The sequence below is a fragment of the Myotis yumanensis genome, unplaced genomic scaffold, assembly GCF_028538775.1.
Source record: "Myotis yumanensis isolate MYYU_CA2020_CCGP unplaced genomic scaffold, mMyoYum1.0.hap1 SCAF_4, whole genome shotgun sequence".
NCBI classification, from domain to species: domain Eukaryota; kingdom Metazoa; phylum Chordata; class Mammalia; order Chiroptera; family Vespertilionidae; genus Myotis; species Myotis yumanensis.
The window spans coordinates 65,914,055-65,928,915 of NW_027223755.1; the positions used below are offsets into that span (position 1 = coordinate 65,914,055).

At 43.9% G+C, this 14,861-nt stretch overlaps 1 protein-coding gene across 2 annotated transcripts in view; it reads right to left on the reverse strand.

The window, feature by feature from the left end:
* Window positions 1-14,861, reverse strand: part of MCC (MCC regulator of WNT signaling pathway) — a 299,306-nt gene that overhangs the window by 49,131 nt on the left and 235,314 nt on the right. For both annotated transcript variants that reach the window (XM_070412466.1, XM_070412467.1), the window contains 2 exons: window positions 13,056-13,219; window positions 10,870-11,076 (listed from right to left, as the gene is read on the reverse strand). In XM_070412466.1, coding sequence (XP_070268567.1) covers window positions 10,870-11,076; window positions 13,056-13,219 — 371 coding nt within the window. The remainder of the gene's footprint in view (window positions 1-10,869; window positions 11,077-13,055; window positions 13,220-14,861) is intronic.

Consider the following 14,861-nt stretch of genomic DNA (forward strand, 5'->3'; position numbering starts at 1 on the left):
AGTTCAGGTGAGAAATGATAACTCAAACAGTGACGTGGAAGTGACAATGGCAAGTCCACCTTACATCAGCACTGCCCACCAGAAGTTCCAAAAGCGATGGCGGTGTTCCGACCACACTGTCCACCGTGGTCACATGTGGCTAGTGAGCACCGGCAATGTGCCCCTGTACCTCTGGGAGTAAGTGCAGGAACCTCCCTTGCTACTGTTCCACTTAAACTTCAAGGGAGGGATACCTGCTCTCCCACCTCCACCTTGGCACCAGGGTTCTGGCTTCAGCATTGAGCAGATATGCACTAGTACTAGAGAATCCACCAACATGCTGCCATGGACAGATGTAGATTAAGAGATCAGCAACTGGGTCACCTCTGTGCACTAGATGGATAGCTCAACCTGGGCATTTAGAGGAACTGGAGCTGGAAGCTGGTGGCAAGCTGAAATGTTTAAAAATTGATTTGTATGGGGGGAAAAATAAAACAAAACTGAGTTTGCAATTGTATTCTATTTTCTTCAATTTAAATTCAAATTTAAATTGCAGCCAGTAGCTACTCTATTAGCCACTGCACTTCTAGAACTATTCAAGGAAGTAAAAAAAACCCAAACACACCCAAATTTGTGGTGGGTTGACTCAGTGGACATGGTATTACTCGGTGAAATGTGGACAACATGAGGAGGAGTTAATTTTTCAGAGAGAAGATGCCAGCTTTGGACATGCTGAATTTAAAGAAGCACTGGGTATTCAGTCAACAATTAGAAATGTAATCTGAAGAAAGAAGGTCAGAACTGGATGCAGAGCTTAGGAATCTTGTGTGTGGGGAGGCTGCCCAGGGAAGAGGTTCGGCAGTGGGGGTGGGAGGAGAGAGCCTATGTAGCTTGTTGGATGGAAGGTTCAGTGGAGGACAGTAAGAGGGGGGCATGCTTGCTCCAGGAGCTTGCTCCAGGAGAGAAAGCAAAGAGGTAAGGACAGGGAAGAAGGAAGGTGAGTTTACAGACTGGAGAATGAGGACAGGAGACATAAGGTTTCTGTTTTTCTGAGAGAAAAGATTAAGGCCCCTCTGATAGGAGTGGGGGAGGGAATAGCAGATGTCAGAATGAAGAAGAAAGCTGACCTATGTCCAAAAACGATGGGGAAAAAAAAAGCTTAGACAGCACTGAGAACTCAGCTGAGCTCTTCCATTCAAGACAGTAGACTGAGTAAATGCATTGTTTTCTTCAAACTCTGGAGGCCTCAGGACAATAATAGTAAGGAGTGAAAAAAGATTAAACCATAACAGTGAAAAGAATATGCTAGAGCATTAGCAGAAAGAAGATTTGAGCACATTCCTTAAAGCTAAACTGGAAGGAAGAGTCTGATGAAAGAAACAGAGTGGAAAAAGCCAGACTCTATAAGATATACAAGGGGAGGGGGCCAGTCTACAGGAGAAGGCTGGCAGGGTCCGACTCTCACTTTGGCAGGTACCACAGGGGATGAGGATGAGAAGTGGGTGAAAACAGGGGGAGTAACTCTATGTACAGAACAAATGAAAATGCCCAGCATATGACAGCCCAGCTAAAATAAACAGGCACTCCTCCTATTAAAATTGCATGGAAATGCTGCCATAAAAAGGAACAATAAGAAAGAAATCCACTGCCAAGTTTAAAAGAAAGGCAATAAAATCTCCAGATGCCAGAAGTGAAGTGAAAAATAAAGCTAAAGAGGTTAGGGGGGAGGCGGTGCCGGGGGAACTGAGAGCAGGGTGTGGACTGCTCATGTCAGGAGGGGCGGGACATCAAGAGTTGGCTCCATCAGGCTGTTTGAGCTGATCCTCCACATAAAGCCTGGAGCCTTCCTGCCCCACCATCTGTGAACAGTGGATTGAGTGCTGCCCTTGAAGCCAGAGAGAAAGCCTAGAACTGTGCAGAGGGCCAACCTTATAAATTAAAGTCCCAGACCCATGACACACTTGGATGTGAAGTCGAAATGTGTATTATCTGCATATTGCCAGGCCCCAATCTTTCAAGGTCTGGATTTTGCCAGGCCACACACTGCCTTGAGACCTAAATTGTAAATCATCCAATAGCATTAGGGAACAGGAGACATAAGCCTCCCATGACTGGGAGCTCAAGACCAGGAAGTTGCTAGACATGGAAGTGTGGTTGCAGAGGAAGGAGGATGAAACAAGAGCCAGCAATCTAACTTAGGAGATGAACTCACCTCAGACGAAATGAAAATAATGGAGACAGTGAGCTATATCACAGTAAACACAATTACGATCTTTAATAAGATGAAAGGTATTTCCATAAAGAATAAGAAATTATGACATAAAAATAGGCGGATATCAAACAAGAATAGGTAGATGAGAAAAAAGCCAGCAGAAGATGTAACCAATGCAATGAAATCACTGGTTAAACTCTAGACTGGATAAAATTGAAGAGAGAATTAGTGAACTGGAACATAGTGCAGAGATTAATTCAGAACACAGCATGGGGAGCTAAAAAGATACAAAATATGCAAGCATTGATGAGAGACATAAATGACTGCTGAGGTTCTGAAGTACTTTTATTTTATTTTTTAAAATATTTTTATTGATTTCAGAGAGGAAGGGAGAGGGAGAGAGAGATAGAAAGATCAATGATGAGAGAGACTCATTGATCGGTTGCCTCCTGCACGCCCCTACTGGGGATCAAGCCTGCAACCCAGGCATGTGCCCTGACTGGGAATCGAACCCAGGACCTCTTGGTCCATGGGGCGATGCTCAACCTACTGAGCCACCACAGCCGGGCTCCGAAGTACTTTTAAAGGAGTTCCAGGGGACGAGAACATGGGAGATGACAGAGAAACAGTATCTGAAAAGAAAGTAGGTGAGTTTTCCAGATGTGGAGTCAGGTCTTGAGACTGACTTATTGCATCAGTGCTAAGTAGGGGAGGCGGTTTTTAGACTCGCCAGGCAGGAGTCAGGACAGCCCAGCCACCATCTGACTGCAGCCACATCTGAGCCCAAGTGAGAACTGCCCATTGGAGCCAGTTGTTCTCGGAACCATGAGGATAATAATACATATTTGCTGTTTTAGGTCTCTAAAATGGGGTAGTTTGTTATGCTGCCCAAACTAACTGAAAAAAATAATACCATATCTAGAAATACAGCATGTTGGTTTGTTTCATTTACTACTGTATTGCCAACACCTTAATGGTGTCTGACAGTGTCAGTCTCAATATAATTAGTTGACTATACTTTTTAAAATAATCTGTCAACCTAAAATCCAATACTCAGGTAGACTATTGTGGAGGCCCTTAATGACGTCCATGTCCTAATCCTGAAAACCTGTGATTAAGTTACCTAAATGGCAAAAGGATATTTGTAGGAATGGTTAAGAATTGTGAGATGGGAAGACTGTCCTGGATGACCTTACAAGGGCCTTGGCAGTCACTAGCATCTTGTGAGAGAGAAGCAGGAGGGTCAGAGTTGGAGAGGCTTGGAGATACTATGCTGCTGATGATGGAGGGAAGGGCATGAGTCAAGGAATGTGGCTGTCTCTGGAGCTCGACAAGGCCAGGAAGAGGAACTCCAAAAGATCTCCCAGGAGGAATGCAGTCCTGACCATACTTTTGTCTTTAGCGGGTGAGATGCATTTTGGACTTCTGACCTCCAGAATTATAAGATGATAAGTTTGTGTTTTCTTAAGCCACTAAATTTATGGCAATTTGCTATTTACAAGTATCATCAAGAGTGTTGTAAAAAAAAAAAAAAAAGACATTGTCAGAAAAAGATTAAGAATTTATTACCCAAGGGAGGGGCAGGGAAGGGAAGAGATTAACCAAAGAACTTATATGCTTACTAGCGGCCCGGTGCATGAATTTGTGCACACTGTGAAATTAATTAGAAGAAATTTTTTAATAACACTATGCGCCCTTTATAATAGAAGCGTTAACCAAATTCGAGATTGACAATGACAGATTGAAACACATATGTGCGATTGGTGCCAACGAGAGCTTTATATATATTGTGCATGTTCGAGTCAACCTAACCTCGTCTTTCAGATGCAGGGTTCATCACTGCTACACTTTGGGCCCCAGGAGGAACAGGCCAGGTGTGAGTAGAAGGACACAGAAGAGCTGTGGATCTGTTTCCCTCCATCTGCAGGGAGAGAGGTAAAGATGCCTGGCGAGGCCCTTGGCCCACTGAAGGGCACTCCTTTTTCCTGTTCTGAGCACTTGCTGGGATCGCGATGGGGAGGTGTGCTGGGTCCCCAACCCCACTCAGTGATTCAGTGGCTCATGAAGGGCTTGGGCATATGTCCTTTGAAAGAGCTTCCCAATGATTCTGACGCTCATGTTGAGAACCACCCCAAGACGGGTGAGTGAAGTCGCCTGTTCTCTGGCACTCTTACTCATGTCCAAGTCTCTCTGGTGTCACAGTCAAACAAATAAAAACAAGTCAGCTGTGTTAGGAACATTTACGGCTCAATAAATATCTACCTGTCCCCCACCCCATTTCTCAGTCCCTCTATGGTTAAAGTGGAGCACCTGCCTACTTCTGGCCAACAGGCCGTGGGAGGAAGAATTTAGTGCAGGATGAGTCCATTTAAGTGATGTTTTAGGTGATGGGTTGCCATCAGCCTGTGATCCTGAGTGAATATATGGGGCAGAGCTGTGCCCTCATCCCCAGACCTGCACTGGATATGTAATGCGAGTAAGAAACAAGCTCTTCTGGTGTGCTATTCCACTGAAATTTGGGGGTTCATTTGTTACTGTTGTATAACCTATTCTTATCACCACTAATAAACCAGCCATACAAAGGAAGAGCCACCTGACACCCCACATTCAGGTTGGAAAAAGAGCACTGGAGCCAGACCCCCTCCTCGAAGCCCCTCCTACAGGGCCTGATCAGGTCCGGAAGTGTTGAAACAGGGTTTATTTTGTACAAATCTTTTTATAAATTTAAACTTAGCTAATATTAGTATCCTCTCCCTTGTCATATAAAGAAACTCCTAAGAAGAGACAAATAAAATATGGCAAAGTTCCAACCAGGACAAAAGAGAAGAGTGTGTTTACATATAAACATAAAGTTGTTAAAGCCAGGAGATAGAGACTATCTCTACTTTATTTTTTGTTTCTTTAATTTGAAAATTAAAAAAGAAAGGTATGCCAGCCAGTATTTCCACTGCCTAGATGTAGTCTCTCTTAGTATTTTGGCATTTTAGCGTCCCTTCTATTTCTATGTATAAACTTCTGTATAATAAAAACTATACAACTAAAAGAATAAATTCATTTCAAAAAGAAACTAGTACACTAGAAAAGTTCAAGTAACATTTGACTTATATCCTGTAACTCCTTACGACTATTATTATGAGACCTGGTGTACACTGCTCTGGTCTATTTAAAATAGTTTTACATATACACATATGTAATAAATTTACACAAGTTCATAGTAATATCAAGTATGGCTTCAAAGTCCTGCTTTTTTCGTATGCAGACACTGTGGTCAAGAAAAGTGTCATGGAAGGGAAGGCAGAGTTGGAAGAGTTCAGATGGGACCTAAGACCAAATAAGGTAAAACAAAGATGAGTCTTTATCTGACCTACATGAGGCCACACAATTTCACTTCCAGACATCTCTCGACTGTCACTGATTTTCAGTAAAAAATATCAAAGAGTACTGACTTAGCCTATAACTATATCTATAACTGAAGGAGACAATTCAAAGTGAAAGGCTGCTTCAGAGACAGACCATGCTCTGGACACCTCCGTATGATACCCTAAATCTTATTTCCCAGTAGGGATGGGCAGCCTAATACTAAGTATGTTACGAATGAACTAATTAGTAGAAAGAAGTACATAATAAAATACACGATCAACCATTAAGGTAATTACTCTTTCTAAGCAGGCCCATTGGTTTAATTTGGAGTCATCTTCTCAACTCCTTCAAGCGTGACCATTGATCGACAAGTGCCCTTGGAGATAATGTGGGTAAATACGAAGGTGGATTTGATTTCGTGTTTAGAACCAGTTCAGTATCTGGAAACTGGTACCAATGGATTCATAACTGATGGCTCTGGGGGAGGACCTTGGGGACATGGAAGAGGATGCTCTGTAAATTCTCATGGTCAGCGAGTTCATGGGGCAAGTGCTAGACCAACACCCCACCCCACCCAACAAATCTCTGTGATATCTCCTGTGTGAAATGACTACAGGCAGACATGGTGGAGCTCTGTCATACCTGTCATAATCACACACTTAAAGGTGGCCCAAAGGATAGAGGCCTGATCTCCCTAAAAGAGGAGCTGCATGTTGAGTTCCCCCACATGGCCAATGGTTCAATCAGTCACACTTACAGAATGAAACGCCAATAAAAATGTTAAATACTGAAGCTCGGATGAACCTCCCTGGTTGGCGATGCTCTGCGTGTTGTCACACGTCCCAGCCAATAGGAGGAAAGGCCGTCCCGGACTCCACAGGGAGAGGACAACCGGGAGCTTTGCGCTTATTCCTTTCAGACTTCATGCAAGCATCTCTTTCTTTGCTCGTTCTGATTTGTATCTTTTTGCTGTCATAAAACGGTAATCATAATTTAAAAAAAATGGCCTAAAGAAATATATGAGGATTGTTACTTTGCAAAGCGTAAGGGGGAAATGGGCCCTGAGGGTGACAATGCCTGCAGGAAGTTTCTCTCTCCTGCCCCACATCCTTCCTTTCATGCTTCTGTTCTCACCACCACCCCACAGGAGGCTACATTACCAGAAATGTGGGGCCACCTTCTGTTAAGGAGGCCAGATGAGAAGGAAGGAAATGGTACTGCAGCATTCTGAAAGATGACCTGTCCTTTTTCCGGCCAAGGACCAAATGGCAGCCATTTAAAAACCTGGCTTTTCAATTATACAACTGATTGAATGCTGAATCCTTAAGAAGTGAATTTTCCTTACTTTTTAAAATACCTTTCTATTATTTCTAAGCAAAATAAAGTTTGCTTGAAGGTTTCCCAATTGACAAAAGTCACATAATTTAATGTAAAATATAAAACGTAATGTGTCTATTGTTAATAAATTCCATGTCTCTATGCTCCCCCCCCCCCCCCCCCCCAAAAAAAAAACAACCACCACCACCACCTGGATTTGGGAGTCCTCATTTATATTTTAAAAGACTTTAGCCGAACAGGGTGATCATTTTATTACATGGGTCCTATGAGCACAGAACAATGAAATCCCTTCCTAAATGTAACACTGCATTTAGGGACCAAGAGTGACTGGATTGGAAAAGGGACACTTGTTACCTTCTTAACATTGATGGAAATACTGCCCTACCTCCTCCTGAGGCAAGTTAATTAACACTAAGGGTTTTAAGGACATTTTGAGGGAGAGTGCACAAAATTGAGAGAGGGAAACTCCAGATTAGGGCGACTTTTATTTGATTCAAAACTGTCTGTCTTCTAGTCTCTTGAATTTACTGTGGTGATGACCAGAGAGTCCAAGCAGAAGCCAGACCCCAGGGGTGAAAGGGCGCAGGATGCAAGGAATAAACTCTGCTCCCACCACCTTACGCCACGAACTTGCAGAACTTTATGAAGAATTTGTATAAAATCTCAGAAAGAATTTGTGTGGCCCACTTTTGATTCAAGTCTATAATTCAATGGGTCACATAAGCCTGTGGTCACATCCAGTTTGCTTTACCAAACTATCTGGGGAAAGCACTGATCATTTTGGTACATGGCAGGTGACCTAAACAATTAGGTAAAAAATGCAAATAGTGTGGGGAAGCTGGACCTGCCACCACAGGTCCTTCCAATAAGCTCCAGGGCACCCTCTGTGTTCACCCTCCCGACCACTGGACATACACCATCGTAATGAGCTGTTTACTTGCCTGTCTCCCCAAAATCCTTCAAGCCGGGGACTGTGTCCTATTCGCCCCTGTAACCCCTCTGCTGGCACAGAGGAGACGACCAATCACATTTATGAAATGAATAAACAAATGAATGAAGAGCAAGTGCTTCCTTTCTAGAGTAATTAATTCTACCTCACCTAAATTAAGTCTGTTTCTTTAAGTGTGAGGAAATGAATGGGTATAGTACAGAGCATGCAGATATAAATGATTATCTCATTTAATAATGAGCTGGGACCAATAACAAAAATTGCCTGCTGTCTGCTCTGCCAAGTAGCCCTATCTGTTAACTAACATTAAAGATCTAATTTAATTAAATCTTGAACAAGCTCAGAAAATCTACTGAGAGCACTTTGTTTAATTACAGTCAGGGGGCAAGCACCAATCCTATTGATCTGGTCAGTTCAAATTCTATACAATCAATGTGGGTAGTGAAAAAAAAAGTGACCCCAACTGCTTTTCAGGCAGCTTTGATGAACTGTGGATTGGGAAGTGCCATAAAGGCAGCAAAGGCAAACCAGCCACGTACCATGTGGTATTGCAAGGAGGGCAGTGAAAGCATACCTCAGACACTCCACAGAGCTGAACATGACGAAGAACAGAAGACAACCCACCACCAGAAACAGATTCCTCCTCGGGGAAATGAAACATAATGAGTGGTGGTGAGTGGAAGTCGTCCAGCATTGAAGGCTAGTAAACTGGCATTCAAAGGCATCTAGCAACTTCTATGACACCCACAACTGTCTTGAAATAAAAGGAAATAGATCCAATTCATGGGTATGTATACAAATTCCTGAGGACATTTCCAGTTGAGGAAAAGGTACAAGTTCCTCGACACATTTCTATTTGGAGGTAATTGAAATATAAATTATATACATTTAATATAAAACCATATTAAAAGACAGAAAAATATGAAAAACACCACATAGTAACTGCAAAACTTAATTGACCGTTTAAGTATGATCAGAAGCGAGGTTAAGCGCATTATGAGTATTAACTAATTTCCCTGCGTTGGGTATTAGCATTGTCCCCACTTCACGGCAGAGTAAACCACGGCACAGAGAAGTTAGGTAACTTGTCACAGACTCATGGTGACTTGGTAGGTCAGGCTGTGACCTGAGTGGTCAGGCTCCAGACCTGGCACAGAGCATCCAAACGATGCAGTTCTTAGGACTAACCTCCAGAGTTGGAGAAAATACGTGAAGAAGGGGACTGGCTTTTTATCTTTTGCTGGTCACAATCCAGGGCTCTCTTGTGCTTTAGTAACTCAAGTTAGGGGAGGAAATTTATTCTAAACCACAATATGTAATTACACCCAGGACCAACATTTCCTTCACAAAACATGCACCATCAGAATGCACATGCTAAGAGCAAGCACACCTAATTAGGGCATTAGTCATGATCATCAGGGAGCTCAGCCCAGGAAATTACAGGTGGTGGGGGCCTTAGCACGGAGGAAATGTCATCGGCCGGCCCAGATAAAGTCTTTGCTGACGGGGATGATTTACACCTGCTGATGCAAGGATGAAGAATGGCATCTGATACAGCTGGGTACTGGAAACAAGCTTATTATGCACATGAGTTCAGACAAAATGATGTTCAGATCTGAGCGGCAGGGATGCTGGCCTTTTAATTATAACATTAGCCAAAGTGAGGAAAAGAGCTGATAACGTTCAAAAATAGTAATTTCTCCCACACTCAAACGTACATGTGGATTAAAAACAGAATGAGTTATACATGCTGACCTTTTGGAAGAACAAGGTATTTCCAAGATGTTCTTTAGAAGTCAGGGGAAGAGGGAGAACAATTACTAGATGTCTTTTCCCCCCTCTCTAATTCAACCTAACCTGTGTGCAAAATTTCCAGTTAGAGCAAAACTAGAAAGCAAACTTCTACTATCGCCAAGATTGAGAGAGAAAGGGGTCTTGTAATTCAAAGTGGAGGTCAGAGGGAATTGCTTCTGATTGAAGAATTCCTTGCTTCACTGCCAGTCGATTCACAGATCAAATTCACAGCCAAACAAAGAAGTATTTGTGCGTTCCTGAGGAAAAAACCCCTCCATCTTCGGAAAACTGAGTGCTTTTTACAATTCTGCCAAACATTTCTATCCTCAAACATCAGCGTCTTTAGTAATGGATATATTTCCTACACAGAGTGATTGGCAAACTGCTTCAGGCCATAGAGCCATGGGTACATGGGGGTGAATACCAGGAATTACACACACACATACTTAACATATATACACATACACAAAACACGCATATAGACACAGCTATACATACATACGATTATTTTTAACCTTAATAAGTCTGCACTAAAAGAGTTGACATTTCTCATTATATTCACTGAAAAGTGAGAGCAGCTGCTATAAATTAAAAGAATGTTAGAAAAGACTGCAAAGGGGAAAAGTCTATATCAGTGGTTCTCAACCTTGGCTGCACATTAGAATCACCTGGGAGTCTTTTTAAAATCCTGATTTCTGGGCCTCATCCTTCGGAAATCTGTTTCTTTGTTATGGGGTGGGGCCACAACATTAGTAACAAAGAAACAGAATTTTCGGAGGATGAGGCCCAGAAATCAGGATTTTAAAAAGATTCCCAGGTGATTCTAATGTGCAGCCAAGGTTGAGAACCACTGGTCTATATATTTTTGCAAATTATAAAATAGTATTAGTTAACTTAAAAGAAGAACATTTTAATGTAGCTGGGGGCAGACGTGCACACCTGGGAGAATGGGTTGAGAATCACTGATATAATTTTACCATCCACTTAGATTTGCAATTCTGGAGAATAGTGTTATTTTTTTTAAAATCTGTTCACCACACCTCAGCACTTTTAAATGATTTTCCTTTCAAGAATCTCTTAAAAAAAGAAAAACTGACTTCATAACCAGAAAGGGACGGCGATTCCAAACGCTATAAACGCCCCAGAATTCCCGGGGGCTGCCCTGGGCTCTGCACGCTGGCTTCTCTGGCCCACACCCTTGGGAAGAGGCCCGGGCCTGTGGACTCGGCATGCTCACCCTCCTCCGGAGCCGGTCCCGCTCCTCCCGGATGGCGTTCATGGTGGCCTTGGTCCTGTTCAGCTCCTCCTCTTTGCTGCACAGCATGGCGGTCAGGCTCTCATTCTCTTCCCTCAGCCCAGCCAGCTCCTTCTCCCAGCGAGACCGCTCCTCAGCCAGGTTGGGGTACAGATCCCGGCCGAGTACCCCCTCGATCTCCTCGACTGTCTAGAAAATACAGCCACAAAAACAAGCCAGGTGAGTGACTGGGAGAAAGCGGAGGGGAAGGAAACATGCTGGACGGAGCGAGTGTCCACAGAGGAGGGGGTTCTACAGCTTCCTCACTGTCAAGTGTCATCATGATCAGTGACACCCCCAAATCATCCTCTCCCTATTCTCAAACCAGACTCTGTGGCTTGCTTGGGTCCTAGTCTGTGTTACCCAGCAGTCCCCGGAGTAAGAAAACCACAGTCCCTCCCTGGCACTAACTGTCCACAATGTTTATCTCCTTCGTCCACGTTCCAGAACTGGTGACTACGCACCAGCAGACAGCAAGCCAGTTAGTGATCCCGACAAAGCAAACGTGGAGTTGCCAACTGCACACAAAATCTAGCTTGCAGTTTCCTGAATTACAGGCCGCCCCTGTTCCAACTTGGCAACCAGAGGCCACATTGCTGTTCCCAGCTTTAGTGTCACAGCAGAACTGAGAGGGTGTGAATGAGGTTCAGTCCCAAGATGCCCAAGCCGAAAATAAACCTGTGACACAGAAACGAGGAAGCTCATTGTGGAGGTTTCTAAGACAGCAGGGATTTAATTAATGAATAAGACAGCTGTGAACTAAGAAGAGCAGAATCTTAATAGCACTTGGAGAGTTTTTAAATAATCCACTTAAAACACAGTATTAATGGAGAAAGAATGTGCAGAAAACTGGAAAAAAAAAAGGAAGAGCTCATTCTGGTGGCTTTCAGAAACCATTCATTCACATCTCTTGTCATTTGGAAAAGGAAGCAGAAGCCAAATGACATGAGAGAGGAGGGAGGATTCCTAGGTCGGAGTAGAAGGCAGTGAAGAGAGGTGATGAGAAACAGGTCTCGATAACAAAACAAAAAAAACAACAACAAAAGGGGAGGTCACTCGTAGCTGCTCACACTGGTTTCCCCATCGCGCTGCCACTTCCCCTGTGTTGTGCATCGTCCTTCCTTTCAAATCTGGGGCCTGCTCTGTCCCTTGCTGGTTGGCAGAAGTCCTTGTCTTCTCCTTCCCTCTCAAAGCTGAGGCTGGGGCTAGGACCCAAGTTGACATTAAAATTAAATATAGGGCCTGGGAGACTCCAGACAAAGAAACAACAGTGGTTGCTTCTCCAAACCACATCACTGATACATTAATAATTGAGATGAATAAAGATGGAAAACCAGCTGTGTTATTAATATGAATCACAGTTCACCTTGAGATACCACAGCTCTTTTGTAAGCTCCAGGGTTTCTGTTGATAGACGCTTGGGCCTAGAGCGCTAAGACATTTTTTTTTCCCCCCAAGTAACACATCACATTTCCCTTTCCATAGGCCCCTCTCTGACTTTTCAGAATCAATCACTATGCCTAGGTCACTAAGCTAGGGTGAAGTAATATAAAGACCCCAGAGGCCCAGTATCAACAAGACTTGACGTTCCCATTGTTCATGATGAGTCTGTGCAGATGCAGCAAATTCCTCTCTTTTCATTCTGCTTTGGAGGTAAGATGAATGATGTGGAAGGTGTGGCTGAGACCGAGTGCTCAGGATACATGACTCACTGAGGCCTGGAACTTCCCCCTTATTAGCACCGTGAATTGATTAACTCCTGAAATAATATTCTAGAGGCCATAAAGCATTAATAAAACTTCCAAGTTAATCTTTGGGCTACATGATGAACCGTACTAAAATGAGGTGGTTCAATACTAGCAGTCTAAGAGTTTCCAAGAAAATTGTCATTTTTGCTGCGAAGTCAGTGATCCTGACTGCTGACATAATGACTTTTTCTAGTGCAATTCAGCCCAACAAAAATGTATAGGGCTCTGGCTTCTATCTGGTGGCCCAATCTATGAATATGGCTTTCTCAGAAATACTCATTCCTCACAGGTATTTGAGAAAACCACACTTCAAAAGAGAAGGATCTGATCATTTCCCCCCTACGATCGCCAAGAGCCACACAGAGGGTGGGGAGGGCTTACCTTAATAGCCAAGTCGCAGTGCTCGCTGGCCGTGGTGAGCTGCTCGATGTGCCTGTCCACCTCGGCCACGGACAGGCTGCAGCTGCTCTTCTTCCTGCAGCAGACGACGTTCTCCAGCCCCGTCAGCACCCGCTGCAGCTCCGAGTTCAGGTCACTGCAGTTATCTGAGGGTGAACGTGGGCAGAATGAGGGAAGCAGGCAGGTGGGCAGCGAATGCTCTTCATTTCGTTCACCATGAAAAACCCATTCTAGTAAAATGAAATGGCAATAGAGCTTGAAATTTCAAAGTTTAACTCTGGGCAGCCGAATCCCAGCCTGCTGGCATCCTGAGGCTTGGAGACAATGTAAAACCTTTACTAAGGGGTTGCAGACTTCAGTCCTTTTCTACTTAGCCACGCCAAGCTGATCCTCTCGTCTTTCACCTGAGGGCAGCCCCAACTTGAGGTTCTTTAATAAGAACAAAGAAGTGTCAGAGGGGCTGGTGGGGCCTCATAAGCCATCTGGCCTACCTTCCTGCTCAGCCATTCAGACAAACACTGGCTCCAGAAAGAGTGTCCGCAAAAAATAAAGATATCATAATATTACTGAAGAAACAAAACAAAACCCCTCAGAGTTAGCAGAGACACTAGGCATTTTAAAACATGGAAACTGTGGAAGACCCAGCCCTTGCCCTCAATGAGCTTATAATTAGGACACTTGGCTGCCCTGCTTACTGTTCCCTGTCTGGACCCTCACAGGAGGACAAAGTGGATAAGCTGCAGGAGCGAGTTTTCTGGGTCCCCCGACTGTGGTCACACAGCCCCAATCACTCACCACCAGTCACCCTAGCACCAGCGCTGCTCAACACAGGATGGGATGCTCTTTCAGAGTCTGTGGCGTATTCTTCTAAACACAGACTTAGAACAAATGCTCAGTTCCTTCCCGTGGCCTACAGCCCCCTGCACAGTCTGGCCCCCTACCAGAGGCTGGAATGTCATCACTAAAGGCTGAGGCAGTTGGAGTCTGTACAAAAGGTCAGAGGTGTATGTTACGGAATCAGAAGAGCAATAGAAGCTGAGACAAGGGACTAAGTGGGTTCTAGGACAAACAAAAGGTGTCTCATGTATAAATCAAAATCATAATGAGTTATCACCTCACTCCTCAGGATGGACACTATGTATATACAAACAACAGAAAACAACAAGTGTTGGCAGGGCTGTGGAGAAGTTAGAATCCTGTGCCCTGCTGGTGGGAATATAAAATGGTGCAACTGCTGTGAAAAACAGTATGGCAGTTACTCAAAAATTAAAAATAGAACTCCCATATTATGTAGCAATCCCATTTCTGAGTATATACCCAAAAGAATGGAAAGTAGAAGTGAAAAAGATATGTGTACACCCTTGTTAATAGCAGCAGTATTTACAATAGCCAAAAAGGTGGAAAGAACTCAAATGTTCATCGACGAATGGACAAACAAAATGTGGCATATGCATGCCATGGGGTATGACTCAGCCTTCCGAAGGAAGGTAATTCAGACAGGCTGCAACATGGATGGGCCTTAAAGACACTGGCCTAAGTGAAACAAGCCCGCCACAAAAGGACAAGTACTGTGTGATCCCACTTACATGAGGTTCTTGGGGTAGGCAAGAAAGTAGAATAGAGGTTCCAGGGGCTGGGGGAGTGGGGCAATGTGGCTTAATGGATACGGAGTTTGTTTGGGAGGATGAGACAGTTCTAGAAACAGATAATAGGGATGGGTGCACAATTCTGTGAATGCACGTATCGCCACTGAACTGCACACCTGCCCTGGAACACTAAGCAGACCCC